Below are 18,369 nucleotides of genomic sequence, written 5' to 3'. Positions count from 1 at the left end.
GAAGCGACGCATCGGCTCCTACTTTTATCATTAAAGAAGGCGTAAAATAGGCGTCTCGGCAGCGCCTCGCCTTCCCGGGATTAGCACTTAGAGGGGCTGGAGAGGATCAAACAGAAGATACACTGGTGCAATTAGCCCAAATGCTAACGAAGGGGAGCATGCTGGGGTGCTGGTGGGGGTGCTGAGCGCCCACCCGCCCCACTTTGCCCTGCTGGCAGCACCCCGTGCTGACCCCGTACCCTGTGCTGACCCCGTGCCCTGCACAGATCCAGGATTTGGCCATCCGGTGCGTGCAGAAGAACATCAAGAAGAACAAAGGGGTGAAGGATTGGCCGTGGTGGAAGCTCTTCACCACTGTGCGGCCCCTCATCGAGGTGCAGCTCACCGAGGACCAGATCCGTGGCAAAGACGTGGGTATCTGTGCTGGGGGATGTTGGATGGAGCAGGGAGGGCTTGGGGGAGTGTTGGCTGTGGGCCCCGCAGCGGGGTGGGATGCAGGACCCCATGGCGGGGTCAGATGCAGGAGCCAACAGTGGGGTGGAATGCAGGATCCTGTGGCGGGGTGGGAGGCAGTATTCTGCAGTGAGGTGGGATGCAGAACCCAGGGAAGGGTGGGATGCAGGATCCTGTGGTGGATTGGGATACAGGACTCCACAGTGGGATGGGATGCAGGAGCCCATGATGGGGTGAGATGTGGGACTGCGTCTGCCTGCACCCAGTCAGCGCCAGGCTCGAATTGCTCCCTAATTTGCGAATCAGCATGTCATTAGCATCCCGAGAGCCGGCTGTTGCATGAGCCCAATTACAAGCGTGGAGAATGGAAATGAAACCGTGTGCCGAGAGGCATATGCAGGGGCTCCGCTCGCGCTGGCAACCAGACACTGGTGCACCCGCCGAGCCTGCTCGGCACGGAGCCGCTGCCTGTCTCAGCTTTCACCCCGACCTGCTAAGGATGGGTGCCTGGATGGGGGCACTTGGGGTCCCTCCTGCCCCCCTCCAGCCTGTACTAGGACCAGAGGAGGGAAGAGGAAGATGCTGGCAGCCAGACACACCTCCCCAGAATTGGCTGATGGGCCCCAGACATCCTGGTGGGCCCCTTCTATCCTCACCTGGGCTGGGTGCACCCAAATCCTTCAGTGAGCTGTTGATGAGTGGGTTTGCTCCCACCCCCCTCCGAGGGGATGGGGGGACCCCTCTCCAGCTTTTCTGGGACTGCCTGGTGTTTCGACACCATTTATGGGGTTGGAGTCAGCTCGGCAGAGGAGCGGGTTGGGGAAAGTCCCTGCCCAGCCCTTGGCAGGGGAGAGCGGCCTCGGGGAGCCCCCACCCTGCCCATCCTGCGTTGGGGGGGTGCTGTGGGGGGTGGAGAGCTGCCAAGCTCCTGCCCACCAACCTCTTCCCTGCGCCTCCCCCCTCCCTCACTGCCCGCTCTGTTGCAGGAAGAGATCCAGCAGCTGAAGAGCAAACTCGAGAAGGTGGAGAAGGAGCGTAACGAGCTGAGGCTCAACAGCGACCGCCTGGAGAGCAGGGTAGGTCCTTGCTGGTGCCAAGATGGGGTATGGTGCTCTTCTGGCCTGCCCCAGCCCATGATCCCGTTTTTCCTGCTGCCCCCAGATCACAGAGCTGACATCGGAGCTGACGGACGAGCGGAACACCGGCGAGTCAGCCTCCCAGCTGCTGGACGCCGAGACAGCTGAGAGGCTGCGGGCTGAGAAGGAGATGAAGGACCTGCAGGTAAAAGCACCTCTCCCCGGCCTCACAGCATTTCCTGTCCCCTACCCCCAGCACTCACAAAAGCCATGTTCCCTCCCAGGCAAAGTACGATGCCCTGAAGAAGCAGATGGAGTCAATGGAGATGGAGGTGATGGAGGCTCGGCTCATCCGGGCGGCCGAGCTCAACGGGGAGCTCGATGATGATGATTCAGGTACTGTCCTGCCTCCTGTGCTGGCTGCTGGCACACAGAGTGTCCCCCTCTCCACAGTGGCCCCACACCACCCCCACAGCCCCTTGGTGACCCCATTTCCCTGCACAGGTGGCGAATGGCGGCTGAAATATGAGCGGGCAGTGCGGGAGATCGACTTCACCAAGAAACGGATGCAGCAGGAACTGGAGGACAAGCTGGAGGTGGAGCAGCAGGGCAAGAGGCAGCTGGAGCGGAAGGTGAGTGGGGCTCAGCCCTGGGGAACCCCTGGTGCCCTCAGCATGGGGTGGGCTGCTTGGAGCTGAGGGAGCCCATGGCCAGGACAGCAGGGATGTGGTGGGATCCCAGAGCCCTCACCTCCCTGCCTGCTCCTGCCTGCAGCTGGCCGACCTGCAAGCAGACAGCGAGGAGAGCCAGCGCGCGCTGCAGCAGCTGAAGAAGAAGTGCCAGCGCCTGGCTGCTGAGCTACAGGACACCAAGCTGCACCTCGAGGGACAGCAGGGACGCAACCATGACCTGGAGAAGAAGCAGAGAAGGTGGGGATTGCACGCTGGAGCCAGAGGGTCATCCTTGCTGCGCAGCAAGCTCCTGGCAAAAGTGGCATTACCATTTTAGCAGGGATTTGGGCACTTCACCAGCTCCTACTTGGCTGGGGTGTCTCCAGCAGGATGGAGTTGCCAAGGTTGGATGTGTTAGTTGTGAGGGGGTCCCTCATACCCTTTTGGGGGACCTGGTGCTGAGTGATCTCCCCTCCATGGGGGCATGCCCCATGGTGGAGGCTGCTGGTGCCCTGCATCTCGGCTCGGCGTGCGCTGCCACCCCATCCCCGCTCCCAGCCCCAAAGTTTGCTAACGTTATTAAGCAGCAGGGACGCTTTCATCTCATTATGGTAATGATCACACACACAAATACAGCGAGAGAATCCAATCTAATTAATTTCAATTTCCGTGGATTGGTGTCTGTGCTAATGCAGCTGTTTATTACCCAGCGCGAGGAAAAACGGGGATTAGCTGCCGAGGTGTTTAACTCAGGTCACAAACTCAAGCATAGGGTTGTTTTCCAAGCCCCAAAGGCAGTGATTTCGGAGCAAACCCGGCTGATCCCATCCCAGGGGCACTGGGAGAGCTGCCACGGCACTTCCTGGCTACAGGCTGTGCTGAGCACTCCCCCACCAGGGGTTTGTGTCCCCTCCAGGGGCTCGTGTCCGCTCTGGGGATGGGACCTGTACCATCCCACGTGGGGCCATGGCACTGGGATGCAGCTGGGGGAGCTGTGCTGCCGCAAGATCCTGTCTCTCCTGGAGACCCCTCAATGTCCTGAAGCCCCTCTGAGTCCTGCTTGGAGGGTTTGGTGTCCCTGGCTGCCTCGGTGTATCAAGCCCCTGCCGTTAGCAGCCACTGCTGGCCCCACAGAGCAGCTGATGGTTCTGCCGGGTCGGCACTGTGCTCTTCATTAGCACTGAGTAAAGGCATCGGGAGGAGTTTCTCGGAGTGACTCGTGCCACCGTGCTAGCAATTAAAGGCTCATCAACAGGCTGTTTCAAACAAGCACTGGACGCCATTCCGCCCTTCCCGAAGCCAGCTGCCATGGGAAGGGGATGCTTGGCACAGTGTCCCTAGCACAGGGCTGAGGACTGGCCCCCGGGGTGCTGAGTGTTTGCCCTGCTCTCCCCACGTAGGTTTGACAGCGAGCTCTCTCAGGCACATGAGGAGGCACAGAGGGAACGGCTGCAGCGGGAGAAGCTGAGTCGTGAGAAGGATGTGCTGGTGGCTGAGGTCTTCGGCCTCAAGCAGCTGCTGGAGGTGAGTGGATCCCAGCCCCTGACCCAGTCCCCCAATCACCAGGTGCCCCAGGGTCATGGTGACCCTGTCTCTCACAGGACAAGGACTCGGACATCGCAGGGCTGACGCAGAAGGCGGAGGCACTGGAGGCAGAGCTGCAGGACATCTCCTCCCAGGAGTCAAAGGACGAAGCCTCCCTGGCCAAGGTGAAGAAACAGCTGAGGGACCTGGAGGCGAAGGTCAAAGACCAAGAGGAGGAACTGGATGAGCAGGCTGGGACCATCCAGATGCTGGAGCAGGTACAGCGGGGAGGGGCGAGGTTTCTGGGTGGGGTGGTTTCATGCAGGGCTGTTATTACCTGGGCCGGGCTTGCCCAGGAAGAGGAGGCGGTCGCTCTGAGCCCGGTGTTGGGCTGACACGGCTCCTGGCCCTCCGTGCCATGGCCTGGCAGGTCACCATGGGGCGAGCGACCCGGCCGGCCTCGGACCGGGGCATTTTCTGTGTGAGTGGTGCCTGGGGAGTGGCATGGGGGGTCCCCACATCCCCTTTACTCTGACCACATCCCCACCATTTGTAGGCGAAGCTGCGGCTGGAGATGGAGATGGAGCGGCTGCGGCAGACCCACGCCAAGGAGGTGGAGAGCCGTGACGAGGAGGTGGAGGAGATCCGGCAGTCGTGCCAGAAGAAGGTAGGGCTCAGCTGCAGCCCCTCTGTCCAGGAGGGCCTGGGATGCCTCCCCATGCCCCGGCTGGGTGCCGGGAGCTGCCAGCTGGGCACCGTCACGCAGCACCCGGCTCCCACGCAGCCGACCACAGCCCGGCTCCACCAGCCCGGCGGGTCCGACCAGTCCTTCTGCCGCCCGGGCCAGCGCACGCCGGGCTTTGTGCCTCTGGTTGCGCAAACACTCGTCCGGTGGGGTCACCCAGTGTCCCCAGTGTGTGGGGACATGCAAGGAGGGGGGTCATGACCCCTCCCTGACCAGCTGCCCCCTGTCTGTCCCACAGCTGAAGCAGATGGAAGTGCAGCTGGAAGAGGAGTATGAGGACAAGCAGAAGGTGCTGAGAGAGAAACGGGAGCTGGAGAGCAAGTTATCTGCTGTCAGCGAGCAGGTGGGGTGAAGGGCAGCTGGGCATGTGCCTTGCTTTGGGGACCCTGAGGTGGCCATAGGGAGTGGGCACCCCTGCAGCACAGAGCCCTGGCATGGTCCCCCCTGCCACAGGCCAACCAGCGGGACTTCGAGACAGAAAAGCGCCTGCGCCGGGACCTGAAGAGAACGAAGGCACTGCTGGCTGATGCTCAGATCATGCTGGACCACCTGAAGAACAATGCACCCAGCAAGAGGGAGATCACCCAGCTCAAGAACCAGGTGTGCATCCAGACCCCTCCAAACCACAGCCTTTCAGGGACACGGGGTGTCCCTGTCCTCTGGCCAGGTGCTGAGCTTTATCCCTGCAGCTGGAGGAGTCGGAGTTCACCTGCGCAGCCGCTGTCAAGGCCCGCAAATCCATGGAAGTGGAGATCGAGGACCTCCATCTGCAGATCGACGACCTCTCCAAGGCCAAGGCAGCGGTGAGTGGTTTTGGGGTGCGATGCGCCTTGGTGGGGCCATGCCCCACTTGCTCCCAGGGTGCCAGCAGGGTGACCCCATGCTGTTTGGGGTGCTTTGGGGGGGTGAGTGCCCCACTCCTGCGCTGCAGCAGGAGACAGGTGTTGCTCCCTGCAGCTGGAGGAGCAGCTGAGCCGACTGCAGCGGGAAAAGAATGAGGTGCAGAGTCGGCTGGAGGAGGACCAGGAGGACATGAATGAGCTGATGAAGAAGCACAAGGCAGCTGTAGCCCAGGTGAGGGAGAGCAGCAGCTGTGCCCACTCCACCCCCCCAAAACACCCCTCTTGGAGCCAGCGCAGTGGGATCCCTGTTGACGGCCTCGGTGTGTCCCACAGGCGTCCCGAGACCTGGCACAGATGAATGATCTCCAGGCACAGCTGGAGGAGGTCAACAAGGAGAAGCAGGAGCTGCAGGAGAAGGTGGGGAGCACCAACATCAGACAGGGGATGCACCCTGAGTGAAGCCGGGGGGATGGGGGTCACCCAGAGACCTGCTGCCCATACCATGCACTGTGGGGGCACAGAGCAGTCCTGGGGGATTGGAGCAGAATGGCCAGCAGCTCTGCTCCAGGACAGCGTGTCAGGGGGGCAGGGAGGTCGTGGTCGAGGCTGAAGCTGTGCCCCCACCACCCCCCACAGCTACAAGGCCTGCAGAGTCAGCTGGAGTTCCTGGAGCAATCCATGGTGGACAAGTCGCTGGTGAGCCGGCAAGAAGCCAAGATCCGCGAGCTGGAGACCAGGCTGGAGTTTGAGCGGACGCAAGTCAAGCGCCTGGAGGTAGGCACCGGGCTCTCCCTCCACTCTGCCTGGGACAAGGATGCAACAGGAGCATAATGAAGCTGCCCGAGAGGTCTGCTGAGCGCATCCTCTACCCAGGACCCCCCACACTGCAGCCCTCCCCCTCCGGCAGCCCATCCCTGTCTCCGCAGGGAAGGCTCCCTGCAAGCACCGATAACAGTAATCCACCGCCCGGCCCGGCAAAGTGATGCTCTTTCCCTGCATCGACTTAGGGAAATTATAGACTCCCGGCCCCACGAACACAGCCTGTTTTATATTCTGCCTCCGCAGCTCTGCCGGGGAGCGCAGCAGCTTAGCTCTCCTCTTCATATTTTCCAAGCTATTATTTCCTTCCCCGCTCTCTCTGCCGGGGCCATAAATATGCAGCGGCTGGCTCAGTGGATGGGGGAGAACAGGAGCTATTTTTTCCTTATGTTACATGTTTTAATTACTTCACACACAGTTAAATCTATTTTTCCAATTCAACAAAGCCCTTGCTGTTGTTCTGCCCCTTCCCTGGCCCTGGGAGGGGGTGATTTCTCCTTCATCTCCTTGTGTAAATTCATAGGGATGGGGTCATGGGGAGGTCATCTCATCAGCCCTTGGTGGGTGTTGGGGTGGATCTGCAGGATGAGGGTGGACCTGTAGGATGAGGAGTCCATGGGGGTTCTGGGGTGACCCCACTGCTCTGCAGAGCCTGGCCACGCGGCTGAAGGAGAACATGGAGAAGCTGACGGAGGAGCGGGATCAGCGCGCAGCCGCCGAGAACCGGGAGAAGGAGCAGAACAAGCGGCTGCAGCGACAGCTCCGTGATGTCAAGGAGGAGATGGGCGAGCTGGCCAAGAAGGAGGCAGAGGCCAGCCGCAAGAAGCACGAGCTGGTGAGGCACCTGTGATAGGGCCAGGCAGGGAGCAGGGGGGTGTTCCCTGAGGTACCTGGCTCATCCCACTCCCTCCCCGCAGGAGATGGACCTGGAGAGCCTGGAAGCTGCCAACCAGAGCCTGCAGTCAGACCTGAAGCTGGCCTTCAAGCGCATCGGGGACCTGCAGGCGGCCATTGAGGATGAGATGGAGAGCGACAGCAACGAGGACCTTATCAACAGGTGAGAACACCTGGGCCTGGCTCCCACGCGAGGCACATCCCCGGGGGTCACTGCTTCCCCTCGCCACTTCAGAAATGCCACCGGGACCCCTCGGCTCTGCCTGGCCCTGGCAGGATGCTGTCCCTCCATCTGTCCATGCATTGTGCACCTGTGCATCTGTCCATGCACCTGTGTATGTGCCATCCGTGCATCAGGCACCTGTGCACACGGGCATCAGTCCCTGCACCTCTGCATCCATCCCTCTGTCCACCCACAGCCCCGGGGAGCTTCACCCGCTTGTGGAGGTGCCTGAAATGCATTCAGGGCTGTGTCAGCTGGCTGGAAACAGCCCAGGGAGCCCCAGGAGCCAGGGCAGCGCAAGCTGGCAGGAGGTTTGGGATGCTGGGATCCAGCCCAGCCCAGAGATAGAATTATAGAATCCTACAATTGTTTAGGTTGGGAAAGACCTCTGAGATCACCGACTCCAACCATTAACCCAGCACTGCCATGTTACCACTAGATCATGGTCCCAAGTGCCTCATCCACATGTTTTTTGAACACTTCCAGGGATGGTGACTCCACCACTTCCCTGGGAAGCCTGTTCCAATGCCTGACCACCCTTTTGGTGAAGAAATTTTCCCTAGTATCCAATCTAAACACAACTTTGAGGTCATGTCCTCTTGTCCTATTACTTGTTCCTTGGGAACAGAGCCTGACCCCCACATGGCTACAACCTCCTTCTAGGGAGTTGTAGAAAGCAAAAGTGTTGCCCCTGAGCCTCTTTTTCTCCAGGCTGAGCCCCTCCAGCTCCCTCAGTCAATCCTTATCAGACTTGTGCTCCAGACCCTTCCTCAGCTCTGTTACCTTTCTTTGAACATGCTCTGGCAACCGTCCTGGAATGCTGGAATCCAGCCTGGGTGCAACCCCACTCCAGGGTTGCAGGGCAGCCTCACCTCCCTCCCCTGGCCCTTCCCCTCCATTTAATTTGTCCCCATCCGTTCTCCACCCGCTTGGTCTTATTTTTTTTTTTTAATTTTCATTTGATTTCTGTTGTGTTTCTCCCCCCTCCTACCCTCCCTCCAACCCCTCCCAGTTTGCAGGACATGGTGGCAAAGTATCAGAAAAGAAAGAGTAAACTGTGAGGAGCATCTCTTTCCTTCCTCCCCTCCCCTAACCCCCACCTCACCCCCGAGGGCCGGGGTCCCGCATGCCGCTGGCCCACCTCTGCATGCCCTAACATCACCGACGGCACGGCATGGCACGGCACATAACTGTGTCCCACGCAGGGGGATGGGATGAGGCCCTGGGATGGGGTGGGGAATGATGTCCTGCCATGGCTGATGATGAACGTGTCAGCGTGGGGCAGCGATGGAGCCCCGCTAATTAATATCCCCATCCATGGTCGTTCCCACGACCCGAGTCCTGCTTGACTAACGGCACGTTCGCCTGGACATAAACTGCGTTTGATGTGGAGTTTAATTCTGCTGGTTATAAAACCTTAGCTGCCCCCAGAGCTTGTTTCTGGGGCTCGTTGGGGGTTTTTTTGGTGTCATTCTGTGGGATTTTTTGTTGTGGTTTTTTTTTTTTTTTCCAAGCCCAGCGTTGCCTGGATGTATTGCAGGGGAGGGAGATGCGCAGGATGGAGTGTGGCTCGTTGCTTTGAATTTGACAAGGAGGATTCATATACAGGGCCTATCCCAGCCTGTCCCTTGTGCTGTTTGCCATCATTCCCAGGCAGGGAATAAGCCCAAAACCAGGCGGATAAAAGGCCGTTAAAGATCCTACGATATATCCCTTCCCTGAAGCAGCCCAGTGGGAGCCCTCGTTTGGTGGGAGTGGGGTGGGGAGAGGGGACCACACCACTTTGATTTCCGTATAGATCCCACCAGTGCCGCCGTAACCCTAATGAAAGCAGTGAGCGGTGAGGTATTAAGGGAGATTTATTTGGGGATGCTTTTAACGTGGAGGAATGGATTTTGCAATGCAGACAGCACCTTCTCTCTAAAGGCAATCAATATGGTTACGAAGGGCCGTTATAAATTAGATGGTTTAAGCCAGATAGGACTTTTTTTACGCGGGGACGTAAATCAGGGGCTCTCGGGCACGGCAGGGCTGTAAATCTGCCCACCGCGCTCCTGCGCCCGCCGTGCCGGAGTCGTTCCTGTTCCGCCTGCTAAACTCCTGTTTACCCGGGGCCATCAGCATCGCTCTTCCTCGCTGTAATTCTGCACTCGACGGCGGCCTATAAAATGAACCCACTTATTTCCTCCCAAGTCCCGGAGCTGGAAATCTCCTGGGTTTCTGGAGCTGTGCCCTGCCTGCTGCCCCAACTGTCTCCAGCCCCATGCAATGGCGAGGGGGGACATTAGGCAGAGGATGCAGGAGCCCCTTGGGCAGGCAGGGAGGTGGTTTGGGGGTTTGGGGGGTGCTTCAGGGAGACCCTAAAATGCAGGCTGAGGTCTGTGCATGCAGGTTACACCCCAGCGATGGAGTAGAATCATGGGATGGGGTTTCACTCATGCCAGGGTGCCCAGGAAGTGGGTGCCAGGGGGGCTATGGTGCTTTCCAGTGCACTTTCACCTCTCCAGCACCCAAAATCTCACTGCCCCATGCTCACCTCTTGCTTTCTTCCACCCTGACCCGCTCCTCTGGCAGCGACGGTGACTCAGATGTGGACTCGGAGCTGGAGGAGCGCGTGGATGGGGTGAAGTCTTGGCTCTCCAAGAACAAAGGCTCCTCCAAAGCGCTCTCGGATGACGGCAGCCTGAAGGGCAGCAGGTGGGTGCAGGGCTGGGTGTGGGGCAGAGGACGGGATGAGCTGTGCTGGGACATGGCTGGGGGTGGCTGGGCACTCGTGGGATGTGGCGCTCGGTGCCGTGTTCCCGCCTGGTGCTTGTGTGGTTGGCCAGGGAAGGGTTAATGCTGGTGAGCAGCTTGGTCTCCACTGGGGACACATGTTCCCCCAGCTAAGGGGACCTCTCTGGTCCTCCTTCCCTCATCCCATCCTGGAGGCACAAGGGCATCCATACCTCCCACCCCATTTGCCTCCCCAGGGCTCACAGTGGTGGGCTCTAGCTCTGTGCAGCCTTCCATCGCTCTGCAGCCTTCCGTCACTCCAGGACTGATTCCCTACTCCATTCTGCCCTCCTCTGCAGCCCCACCACACCCCTCCCCACACCTCTCAGAAAATGACAGTAGAGGTGGGAGACATGCCCAGGTGCCCCCACAGTGTGGGGCTGGGGCGCACATCCCCACTTCCATTCTCCATGAAAATTGCTTGCCTGCTGAGCACAGATTGCTTTTATCCAAACCCAATTTCCTAGCAGGGCTCCAGGAGTCCCGAGGGACTCCCTCCCTCTGCCAAGCAGGGGGGAAAGATCTGAGCTGGTTTCTGTTAATTGGTTTAATTTATTCAGCGGTGCAGATGTAAAACATTTTGTTATTGGAGATAATTCCACCTTTTCTGAAGTCGGGAATCAAACGCAGTGGCTCCAGGTAGCTGACAATGAAATAAATTGGAGGCAACACTTTAAAGGGGAATCAAAGTGCTGGGCTAGAACAATTCCCACATTTACATGACATTTTTCCACGATGCCATTTCCCACTGACGCAAATTGCCGAGGACGCCTCGCTGGTCCCCCCCTCGCCCGCTCATCTTCATCTCTCTCTTGTCTCCCCGGTGCGTGCGGGGCTGCGGTGCCGCTGCACAGGTCAGCCCCCCCGGACGGTCCTGAGGCTGAGGAGCGACCGGTGTCAGTGTTGAGCTCCCTCAGCTACAGGAAGCGACCGGGCCTCAAGGATTCCATAGGCGGCCGCGGGGATGAGCAGACGCTGTTCAGCGCTCTGGGCGAGCGGCCGCCGTCCCCCGAGCGCCCGGCGCGCAGGAAGGCCCGCGGCGGCGAGCCCGAGGACCGGGCGGCCGTCATCGCCCGCGCCTTCGCCGACGCCAGCGGTCGGGCTCGGCAAGGGCTGGACAAGCGGTGGTCCCTCTCGGCCACCGACGTTGAGAAAGCTTCCGTTGCCTCTGCTCCAGTGAGCCGAGTGTCTTCCACCTCCTGGCGCGGGCTGGAGGATGGAGATGATGGGGACGAGGGGTGCTCCGTGCTGAGCTTCGCCCTCTCCAGCCCCGGGAGCTTGCGGAGCAGGCGTGGGGGGCCCGAGGGTCGTCCCGAATCACGGCTCTCCCTGGCCCGCAGCCGCCTGGATGAGGCGGATGACGGGTCCCGTGGGCAGCCCCTCTTGGGGCGCAGCTTCTCTGTGCCCCCACGGCCCCGCAGTGCAGCCTCGGAGGAGGAGGGCCCTGGGGATGCTCGCCCCGTGGGGCGCCGCTCCTACCTTGACCCCGACCTGGAAGCTGCCATCCAGGAGGTGCTGAGCTACCGCCCGCTGAGGTCCAGGGGCTGCTCCAGCCCCGATGCCGACTCAGGGGATGACGGCCGGAGCGTGCGGAGTGTCCGGAGCGCGGCCCCCCTGGGCGCTGCCGATCGCCCCTCTGGCAGCCTGCGCCGCTCCGCATCCGCCCTTGACTTCTCCCGGCACACCTGCCGGTGCCGCAGCAGCTCGGGCTCCTCCGAGGAAGAGGAGGAGCGGAAGAAGAAGAGCGCTAAGAAGCGCGCCAAGAAATCCAAGAAAAAATCCAAAAAGAAGAAGAAGAAGCAGGAGTCATCATCTGACTCCAGTTCCTCCTCCGAGTCCTCCTCTGGCTCCACCAGCTCCTACCGCAGCACTTCCAGTGTCAAGAAGGGCCCACGGGCGGCGGGGGGCGAGGAGCCAACACGTCCTGCCCGGGCCAAGAAGGAGGAGAAGCAGCGGAAGAAGCAGGTGGACAGCCTGATGATGAAGTACCTGTACCGGCCCGAGAGCGACTGAGGCAGGAGGTGGGAGCGGTGTGTGCCGTGCAGCATGAACCTCCCTGTGTGCCACTAACCACTCGCCCTAACCCTCTCCTGACTCCGGACATGGAGTCCACCTCCGCCAGCATGGGGCACCTCTCTGTGCCTGCAGCAGCCCTGCTTTTGGGGTGCTGCAGGGCATCCTCAACTCATCTCCATCTGTGGGGAGATTCCCAGCGTGGCCACAGTGGGACTGGCACTGCCCAGGCTGCCAGGACGCAGCGTGTTCAGGATTATTGGCTGTGGGGACACTGGGAAGTGCTAATGCCTTCCTGGCTCCCCAGCCACCAGCCAGGACACAACTGGATTTATTCCTTCAGGAAATTTAAGGAGTTTTGGGCAGCACAGCATCCCGCTCATCCTGGGAGTGGGCAGGAGTGTGATGGATACTAACACGCACCCACTGCAGTGTGTGATCATGGGGGGAGGCAGCACCTGGGAAGGTGACCCGGGGTGGGCAGTTGGAGCTCAGAGTTGCTGTCCTGTGTCCTGTCAGGTGCCTGTGATGGGAATTTGGGGTGTGAACAGCCTCAGCCTGCAGGACTTTGGGTCTCCACACCCTGTTTGATGTAGAAGAGTGGATGTGCTGGGGCTCACTGGCAGCGATTTCCAAGCAGATTCCATCCTTTCTGATGGCTTGAATAGGAGAATGACTGAAGGAAGGGAAGGAAGCCTTTTGGAAATGTGGTTGCCATTGGGCTGCCTTTCCCAGGGCTAGGGAAGGCATCATGGGGGCAAAAGGGGAGAAACACCCCCAACACCCAGCCCTGGGCTCAGGTACAACCAGGTTCCTCAGGCAGGGGTGTCCATGAGTGCTGGTGTCGGCATCCAGGGCCCCCCTTTTCCTGAGCGCGGAGTTCTGGGTGCCCATGGGAGTGGCAGCCCCTGGGCAGGCTCAGCTCAGCCCCACCTCAGAGCAGGGGCTCAGCTCAGCACAGCGAGGAGCTGGTTGCAGTGGAGCATGCCACAAATATCTCGTAAATAATAAAAAAGGAGGCAATCAGGGCTCCATCCAGCTGGCTGCCAGTGTGCTGGCTCACCACAGCTCCTGCTGCAGCCAGAGGGGAGCTGTGCTCAGCAGCCGAGCCATGCTGAGCCATGGAGCCCCCCGGGACCCTCACTAACCCTGCTCTCTCCCACAGCCCCACGAGCTCCCGGCACACCTTCACCTATGACAGATGGGACGAGGAGCAGGACGCCGGGGACAGCACACGCCGCTCCTCCCGCAGCTCCCCCAGTGCCAGCGAGGCGGAGAGCAGGGCTGCTGAGACCCCTGCCTAGCCCCCCATCACCACTTCCCACCGCCCCAGGAACACTCAGCTCCACGGGGCCACCCCGGGCAGCCGGTATTTCTTCTGTGCGGGGTGGGGGGGACACACTCAGCCGTCCCCCGGCCATGGGGGGAGCAGCCCGGCCGGCTCGCTGGCTGCACCCCCCACCTTCCCACCTCCTGTCTGTCCTTGGCGGTGGAGTCGGCTGCTCCGGCACCCTGGATTCATTCCTCAGTGCCTGCTGGCTCTTTATTTTATAACTTAAACTCCCCCCCTCTTGCACCCCTTTTAGTTGAGCCAAAGACGTCTCTCGCTGGCCGGGCCCTGGGGAGCAGCCACCTGGCAGCTGGGAAGGGGACATGGGGACGGGGTCCCAGGTGTCCACCTGGGTTTTCAACAGCTCCCCATTCCCCCGCTCCTGCCTGGCTGTTTTGCACTAGCCCAGCTGTGCATCCCACCACACCCCCTTTACTTTCAGTATGAAAATAAACGTCATTTCTGGCTGGTGACACCGGCTGCTGCCTGCTCCATGTGCCAGGGGGGTCTCCCCATTTTGCAGGGGTGTTTGCGTGGTGGCAAGGTCTGGTGGAATGGATCCAGCCCTGGCAAGGATGCGGGGCTGTTTGGAAGGGCCAAGCCTGGCCCCTTCCCTGAGTCTGCTGCACCCACAGGTGCTGGGGAGGGTAGGGGGGGGACAGCCCTTGTGGGTGCCAGCACTGAATCATTTATCAATCTTCATAAATATGCAGATGAGCAGCGGGACAGAGCCGCTGCCTGCCGGCGTTAATTATTTAACACGGAGGAGATGATGATGATGTGCATTGCTGGCTGCCTGCACGGCTCGGCCCTGGCACCTGCTGGCCTGTGCCATGTGCTGTCCCCTGCACCCGGCCCCAGGGACCCTCTGAGACACCCCCACTCCTGGGACCTTGGCAAACCAGGTTATTTGATCCCTTTTCTCAGCACCTCTTGGTAAAACATGGGCCAAGCTCAGCGCTCGCTGCCATAAAGCCACGCTGCGCTAATGCGCTTTCATTAAGTGGGAGCGATCTAATGATAATAAAATGGCACATTTAACATTAAAACATTTAACTTGACTCCTAAGCGAGTGTGTCTCTCTGCGCTGCTCCAGCTCCATCTTCATGAGGCTGACAAAGCTTCTTAATTTGTTCCCAGGGAGCGGGTGCTTGGTAGAGACAGCTTGGCACTGCATGGCATGGGGGATGCTGGGATGCAGGGAGACAGGGATGCTGGGATATGGGGAGGCAGGGTATAGGGATGCAGGGCTGCTGGGATGCAGGTAGCAGGGATGCAGGGGCATGGGGATACCCAGGTTCTGGGATGTGGAGGTGCAGTGGTGCTGGGATGCACAGATGGAGGGCTGCTGGCATGGATTGATGCCAGGATGCTGGGTGATGTGATGGTGGAATATAGGGATGTGGGGATGAAGGACAGCTAGAGTTGGAGAAGTGTAGCATGTTGGGACACCAGGGTGCAAGGAGATGGAGGCGGGTATTGATGCAGGCCTACTGAGGTATAAGGTCACTGGAATGCAGGGACACAGCTGCAGTCTGGTGCAATGCCATGGGGGCACATCTGGAGCCCCACATCTACAGCACAGACTGGAGCACATCATGGAAGCGGGTGATGGCGAAGGGAGCCATGTTGTGGGATGGCTCCTCGCCCAGGCTCAGCTCACACAGCAACTTCCCCACCACTGGTGCCAGCTTGAACCCATGACCTGTGGGAAGGAGAGGGAAGGTGGGGGACATAGCCACCCTCACCTCTGGGATGCTGGGCTGGGGGGGTGGGTGCCCTCGCCTACCTGAGAAGCCAGCACCAATGATGATGTTGCTGAACTTGGGGTGTCGGTCCAGGATGAAGTCTTTATCTGGAGTGTTCTGGGGGAGCCATGGTGTGAGAGTGAGGGGCCAAGGGTCCAATCCTGGACCCAAGGTGTGGGGGGCGAAGGGATGGCAAGGTCCACCTTGGGATGGGAGTGGGCTCAGGACCCCACAGGCTTGGATCCATGCCCTAGGAGGGGTCTCACCGTGTAGAGGCAGGTCTCCATCACTGCCGGCTGGGTCTCCAGCCCGGGCAGATAGCTGCTGATGAAGCTGCTCAGGAGGCTGATGTCAGGGCGGTCGGCACCCGAGGGGGCCTGATCCCGCTTCTCAGGGTCAATGGGGCTGCCATGGTGGTGGCACAGCTGAGGGACAACTGGTCAGGGTGGACTGGTTAAGGGATCCCCCCCAACCACCACTTTGACCCACTCACCTTGACCATCCCTGGGTACTCGAGGGCGGGCAGCCCGTAGATGCCATGGGGGGCTTGGCTCAGCCCCACGGTCAGGAAGCAGGGACTGACACTGCCCACGTTGGTGCTCTTAGGCTCCTTCTCCCTCCAGTAGCACACGTCAATGCGCAGGGGCTGCAGTCACTGCATTAGCTCTGGCTGTGTCTGTGCCACCCCACCCTGCCACCGGCCCTTACCTGCAGCGGCAGGCGGAGACCTAGGGGTTCCACAAGGGGACCTGTCCAGGCTCCGGCCGTGATGATGAGCCGGGGGGCTTGGTACACCCCACCCGTGGTGGTGACAGTGACCGTGGCCCCAGGTTCAATGCGCAGCACCTTCTCCCCATCCCGCACGGTGCCCCCGTGTCGGCGAAAGACCTCCTGAATGGGAACGGTAACGGGAGGTGGCTGCAGGGATGGAGCCAAGGGACCCCTAGCCCAGCCCAGCTCAGCCCAGCCCATCCTGTCCCACATATCCCAGCCCATCCCTTTGGCAGCACTCACCTGCACTGCCCTCAGTGCCCGGTCAGCGAAGAGCACCCCGCCGGTGCTGTCCAACACGGCCACCTGGCCAGCCTGGAGCCGGCAGCCAGGGAAGTGCCGGGCCAGCGCCGTGGGGTCAAGGACTTGACTGTCACCCAGGCTGCGCCGACAGGCCTCCAGCTCCTCGTTTCCCGCCGGCCCCAGCACCACCAGTCCCGTCTGCCTGCACCCCACCAGTCAAGTCAGCTCCCACTACTCCCCCTTCCTGTGCAGACCCCCTGCTTGCTTTGCCCCTGGAGGAAACTGAGGCACGGTGGCACCAGTGATGCTTGGGACATGCTGGGGCACCCCATGGTGGGAAGCTGGGAGATACGGGCTGGGTGCATGTGGTGACACGTGAGGAGGGTCTGGGTGCCGGCATCGTGCTTCCCCCCTCAAATACAGCGAGTGCCATCAGCCCTGACCCCGGCACCGGAGGATCATTTGGAAGCTCATTTCCTTAATGACATTATCTTTATGGAGCCCCATAAATTACCCAGAGCCGGCAGCTGCCTGCCAGGACGGCCACATGCCACCCAGTGGCCACAGACCCCAGTCCAGCAGGGAGGGGATGGTGCCCAGTGGGGGCTGCGTCCCCATCCCTGTCACCTGTAGAGGCGGATGCCGACCTCAGCCTCCAGCTGCTGCCAGAGGCGGAAGCTGTCGGGCATCATGCGGGAGTAGTACTCCTCGGGGTAGACGCTGCGGATGATGCGGCTCTGCCCGTGCGAGCTGCCCCTCGAGTGGGGCAGGATGAACTGTGGGGGATAGGAGACATGGGAGTGACCACAGACACCACACCACCCCCAACCCCACCATCCCCACGTGCACTGGTGCTGTGCTACGGTGGGAACCTGGGGACACAGACTGTCCTGTCATCCACGGCACCAGGAAACAGCAGGAGATGGGGGTCTTGGCAGCGGGGACATGGGGGTCCTGGCACTGGGGGCTGTGGTGCCTCCAGCAGCTCCACTCTGTGCCGTGGCAGAGGGCAGCCAGAGGGCAGCCAGGTCTGCAGGCAGCCGCCCCAGCCTGTGGGGACTGGGGATGTGGCAGAATGGGGTCACCTGTACCTGCTCCAGCAGCAGAGTGTCTCTGTGGCGCTGGGCCAGGTGGTAGGCAGTGAAAGAGCCCTGGATGCCAGCCCCGATGACGATGGCATCGTAGGTGGCCTTCTGGGGCTGGCCTGGGGTAGCCATGTCTGTCCTCTCCCTGTTCCTGTTCCTGTCCCCTCCAGCAGCCGGGAGTTGATCCAAGGGGAGGAATGGGGCAGAGTCCAGCCAAGCCGAGCGGGTGGAGCCACGGCAACCCTCCAGCCCTATGGGATCACAGGGCCCAAATCCCTCCCACCCCTTGGGGCTGGCCAGGCAGAAGCACTCCCATTCCCCCATCAACACCAGCATCTGGTCCCACCACTGCAGGGAGATCATCTGATCAGAGCAAGTGGGTGAGATAAATGTGATAGAAAATTCCTTTTAATAAATCCCCCTTTCCCTCTCCACTGGTCACTGCTGGCTCTGGCTGCAGTGGGACGTGGGCCTTGGTAACGCTCCCATTTGAGTGCCAATGGGAAACCCCCCGCTTGATTCCAGGCAAGCAGATTTTTTTTTCCCCCAGCACAATTTATTACAGCCATAAACCATTTTGTTGGGTTTTTTTTTTTGTTGTTTTTATTTATTTTTTTTTTTAACAGGAGATAGGAGTTATTTAGGGCTCACCAGAGCTGCTGGGAAATGGCACAGAGCCTCATGTCCCACTGGCAGTGGTGGATTTTGCAAGTCCGCAAAATTTTAGGGTGTGATTTGGGGTTTGGGGACATTCAGTGATGCTTCAGGGTGGGGGATAACGCAGGCAAGGGCTGCTGGCTTTATCCGCTGCTGACACTGCCCCGTGCTGCCTGACAGCTAATTAGGGGAATTAATTTACTCTGGCTTCTGTGGTATAAAAGGCATTATTTACTGGTTAATCATCGTTATTACAAAACGTTAAATATCATTATTTATTTTGCCACTCGCCTCTGGTGATGAATGAAGATTTGGAAAGTGCTGGAGGCCCCCACCAGGTTATGGGGACACCCAGGCATCATGCAAAGGCAGAACTGGCAGCTCACAGAGATGGGGAGGTGAGAGGAGGAGGATGGGGAGCCCGGGCAAGGGTTGGGGTCCCCCCCAGGCCCCTCATCTGCCCTGTTGCCTACAACCACTGCTGCAATGAGCGTGTTCCA

General features: G+C 60.1%; 2 protein-coding genes across 6 annotated transcripts in view; one reads left to right on the top strand and one right to left on the bottom strand.

Annotated features, from left to right (window-relative positions):
* Positions 1-13,840, top strand: part of MYO18A (myosin XVIIIA) — a 37,516-nt gene extending 23,676 nt beyond the window's left edge. For 3 of the 5 annotated variants that reach the window (XM_039389281.1, XM_039389280.1, XM_039389279.1), the window contains 19 exons: positions 267-410; positions 1,440-1,529; positions 1,615-1,734; positions 1,814-1,925; positions 2,034-2,161; positions 2,304-2,458; positions 3,601-3,724; positions 3,802-4,002; positions 4,281-4,391; positions 4,708-4,812; positions 4,923-5,069; positions 5,159-5,272; positions 5,427-5,543; positions 5,645-5,728; positions 5,948-6,085; positions 6,780-6,965; positions 7,048-7,187; positions 9,822-9,944; positions 13,201-13,838. In XM_039389281.1, the coding sequence (XP_039245215.1) occupies positions 267-410; positions 1,440-1,529; positions 1,615-1,734; positions 1,814-1,925; positions 2,034-2,161; positions 2,304-2,458; positions 3,601-3,724; positions 3,802-4,002; positions 4,281-4,391; positions 4,708-4,812; positions 4,923-5,069; positions 5,159-5,272; positions 5,427-5,543; positions 5,645-5,728; positions 5,948-6,085; positions 6,780-6,965; positions 7,048-7,187; positions 9,822-9,944; positions 13,201-13,339 (2,478 nt within the window). In that variant the 3' untranslated portion in view covers positions 13,340-13,838. The other 2 variants (XM_039389278.1, XM_039389282.1) reach the window with 2 other exon arrangements.
* A 514-nt stretch (positions 13,841-14,354) lies between these two features.
* Positions 14,355-17,419, bottom strand: PIPOX (pipecolic acid and sarcosine oxidase). Its single transcript, XM_027726784.2, has 8 exons — positions 17,219-17,419; positions 16,755-16,903; positions 16,128-16,329; positions 15,822-16,004; positions 15,607-15,759; positions 15,380-15,538; positions 15,155-15,230; positions 14,355-15,070 (listed from the first exon to the last, which is right to left on the bottom strand). The coding sequence occupies exons 1-8, from the start codon at positions 17,342-17,344 to the stop codon at positions 14,940-14,942; spliced, it is 1,179 nt and encodes a 392-aa protein (XP_027582585.2). The 5' UTR covers positions 17,345-17,419; the 3' UTR covers positions 14,355-14,939.
* Between the last annotated feature and the right edge of the window lie 950 nt (positions 17,420-18,369).

This window comes from Pipra filicauda, unplaced genomic scaffold, assembly GCF_003945595.2.
Source record: "Pipra filicauda isolate LSUMZ 115617 unplaced genomic scaffold, ASM394559v2 scaffold71_size5581439_pilon, whole genome shotgun sequence".
Lineage (NCBI taxonomy): Eukaryota > Metazoa > Chordata > Aves > Passeriformes > Pipridae > Pipra > Pipra filicauda.
The sequence above is the reverse complement of the archived record's forward strand: the minus strand, read 5'-3'. Positions and strand labels throughout refer to the sequence as shown.

Coding starts and splice junctions, on each gene's coding strand:
- PIPOX (XM_027726784.2), bottom strand. CDS start 17,344: ATGGCTACCCCAGGCCAGCCCCAGAAGGCCACCTACGATGCCATCGTC. Junction 16,904..17,218: donor ACACTCTGCTGCTGGAGCAG/GTACAGGTGACC, acceptor TATCCCCCACAG/TTCATCCTGCCCCACTCGAG. Junction 15,539..15,606: donor AGTACCCAGGGATGGTCAAG/GTGAGTGGGTCA, acceptor GTTGTCCCTCAG/CTGTGCCACCACCATGGCAG.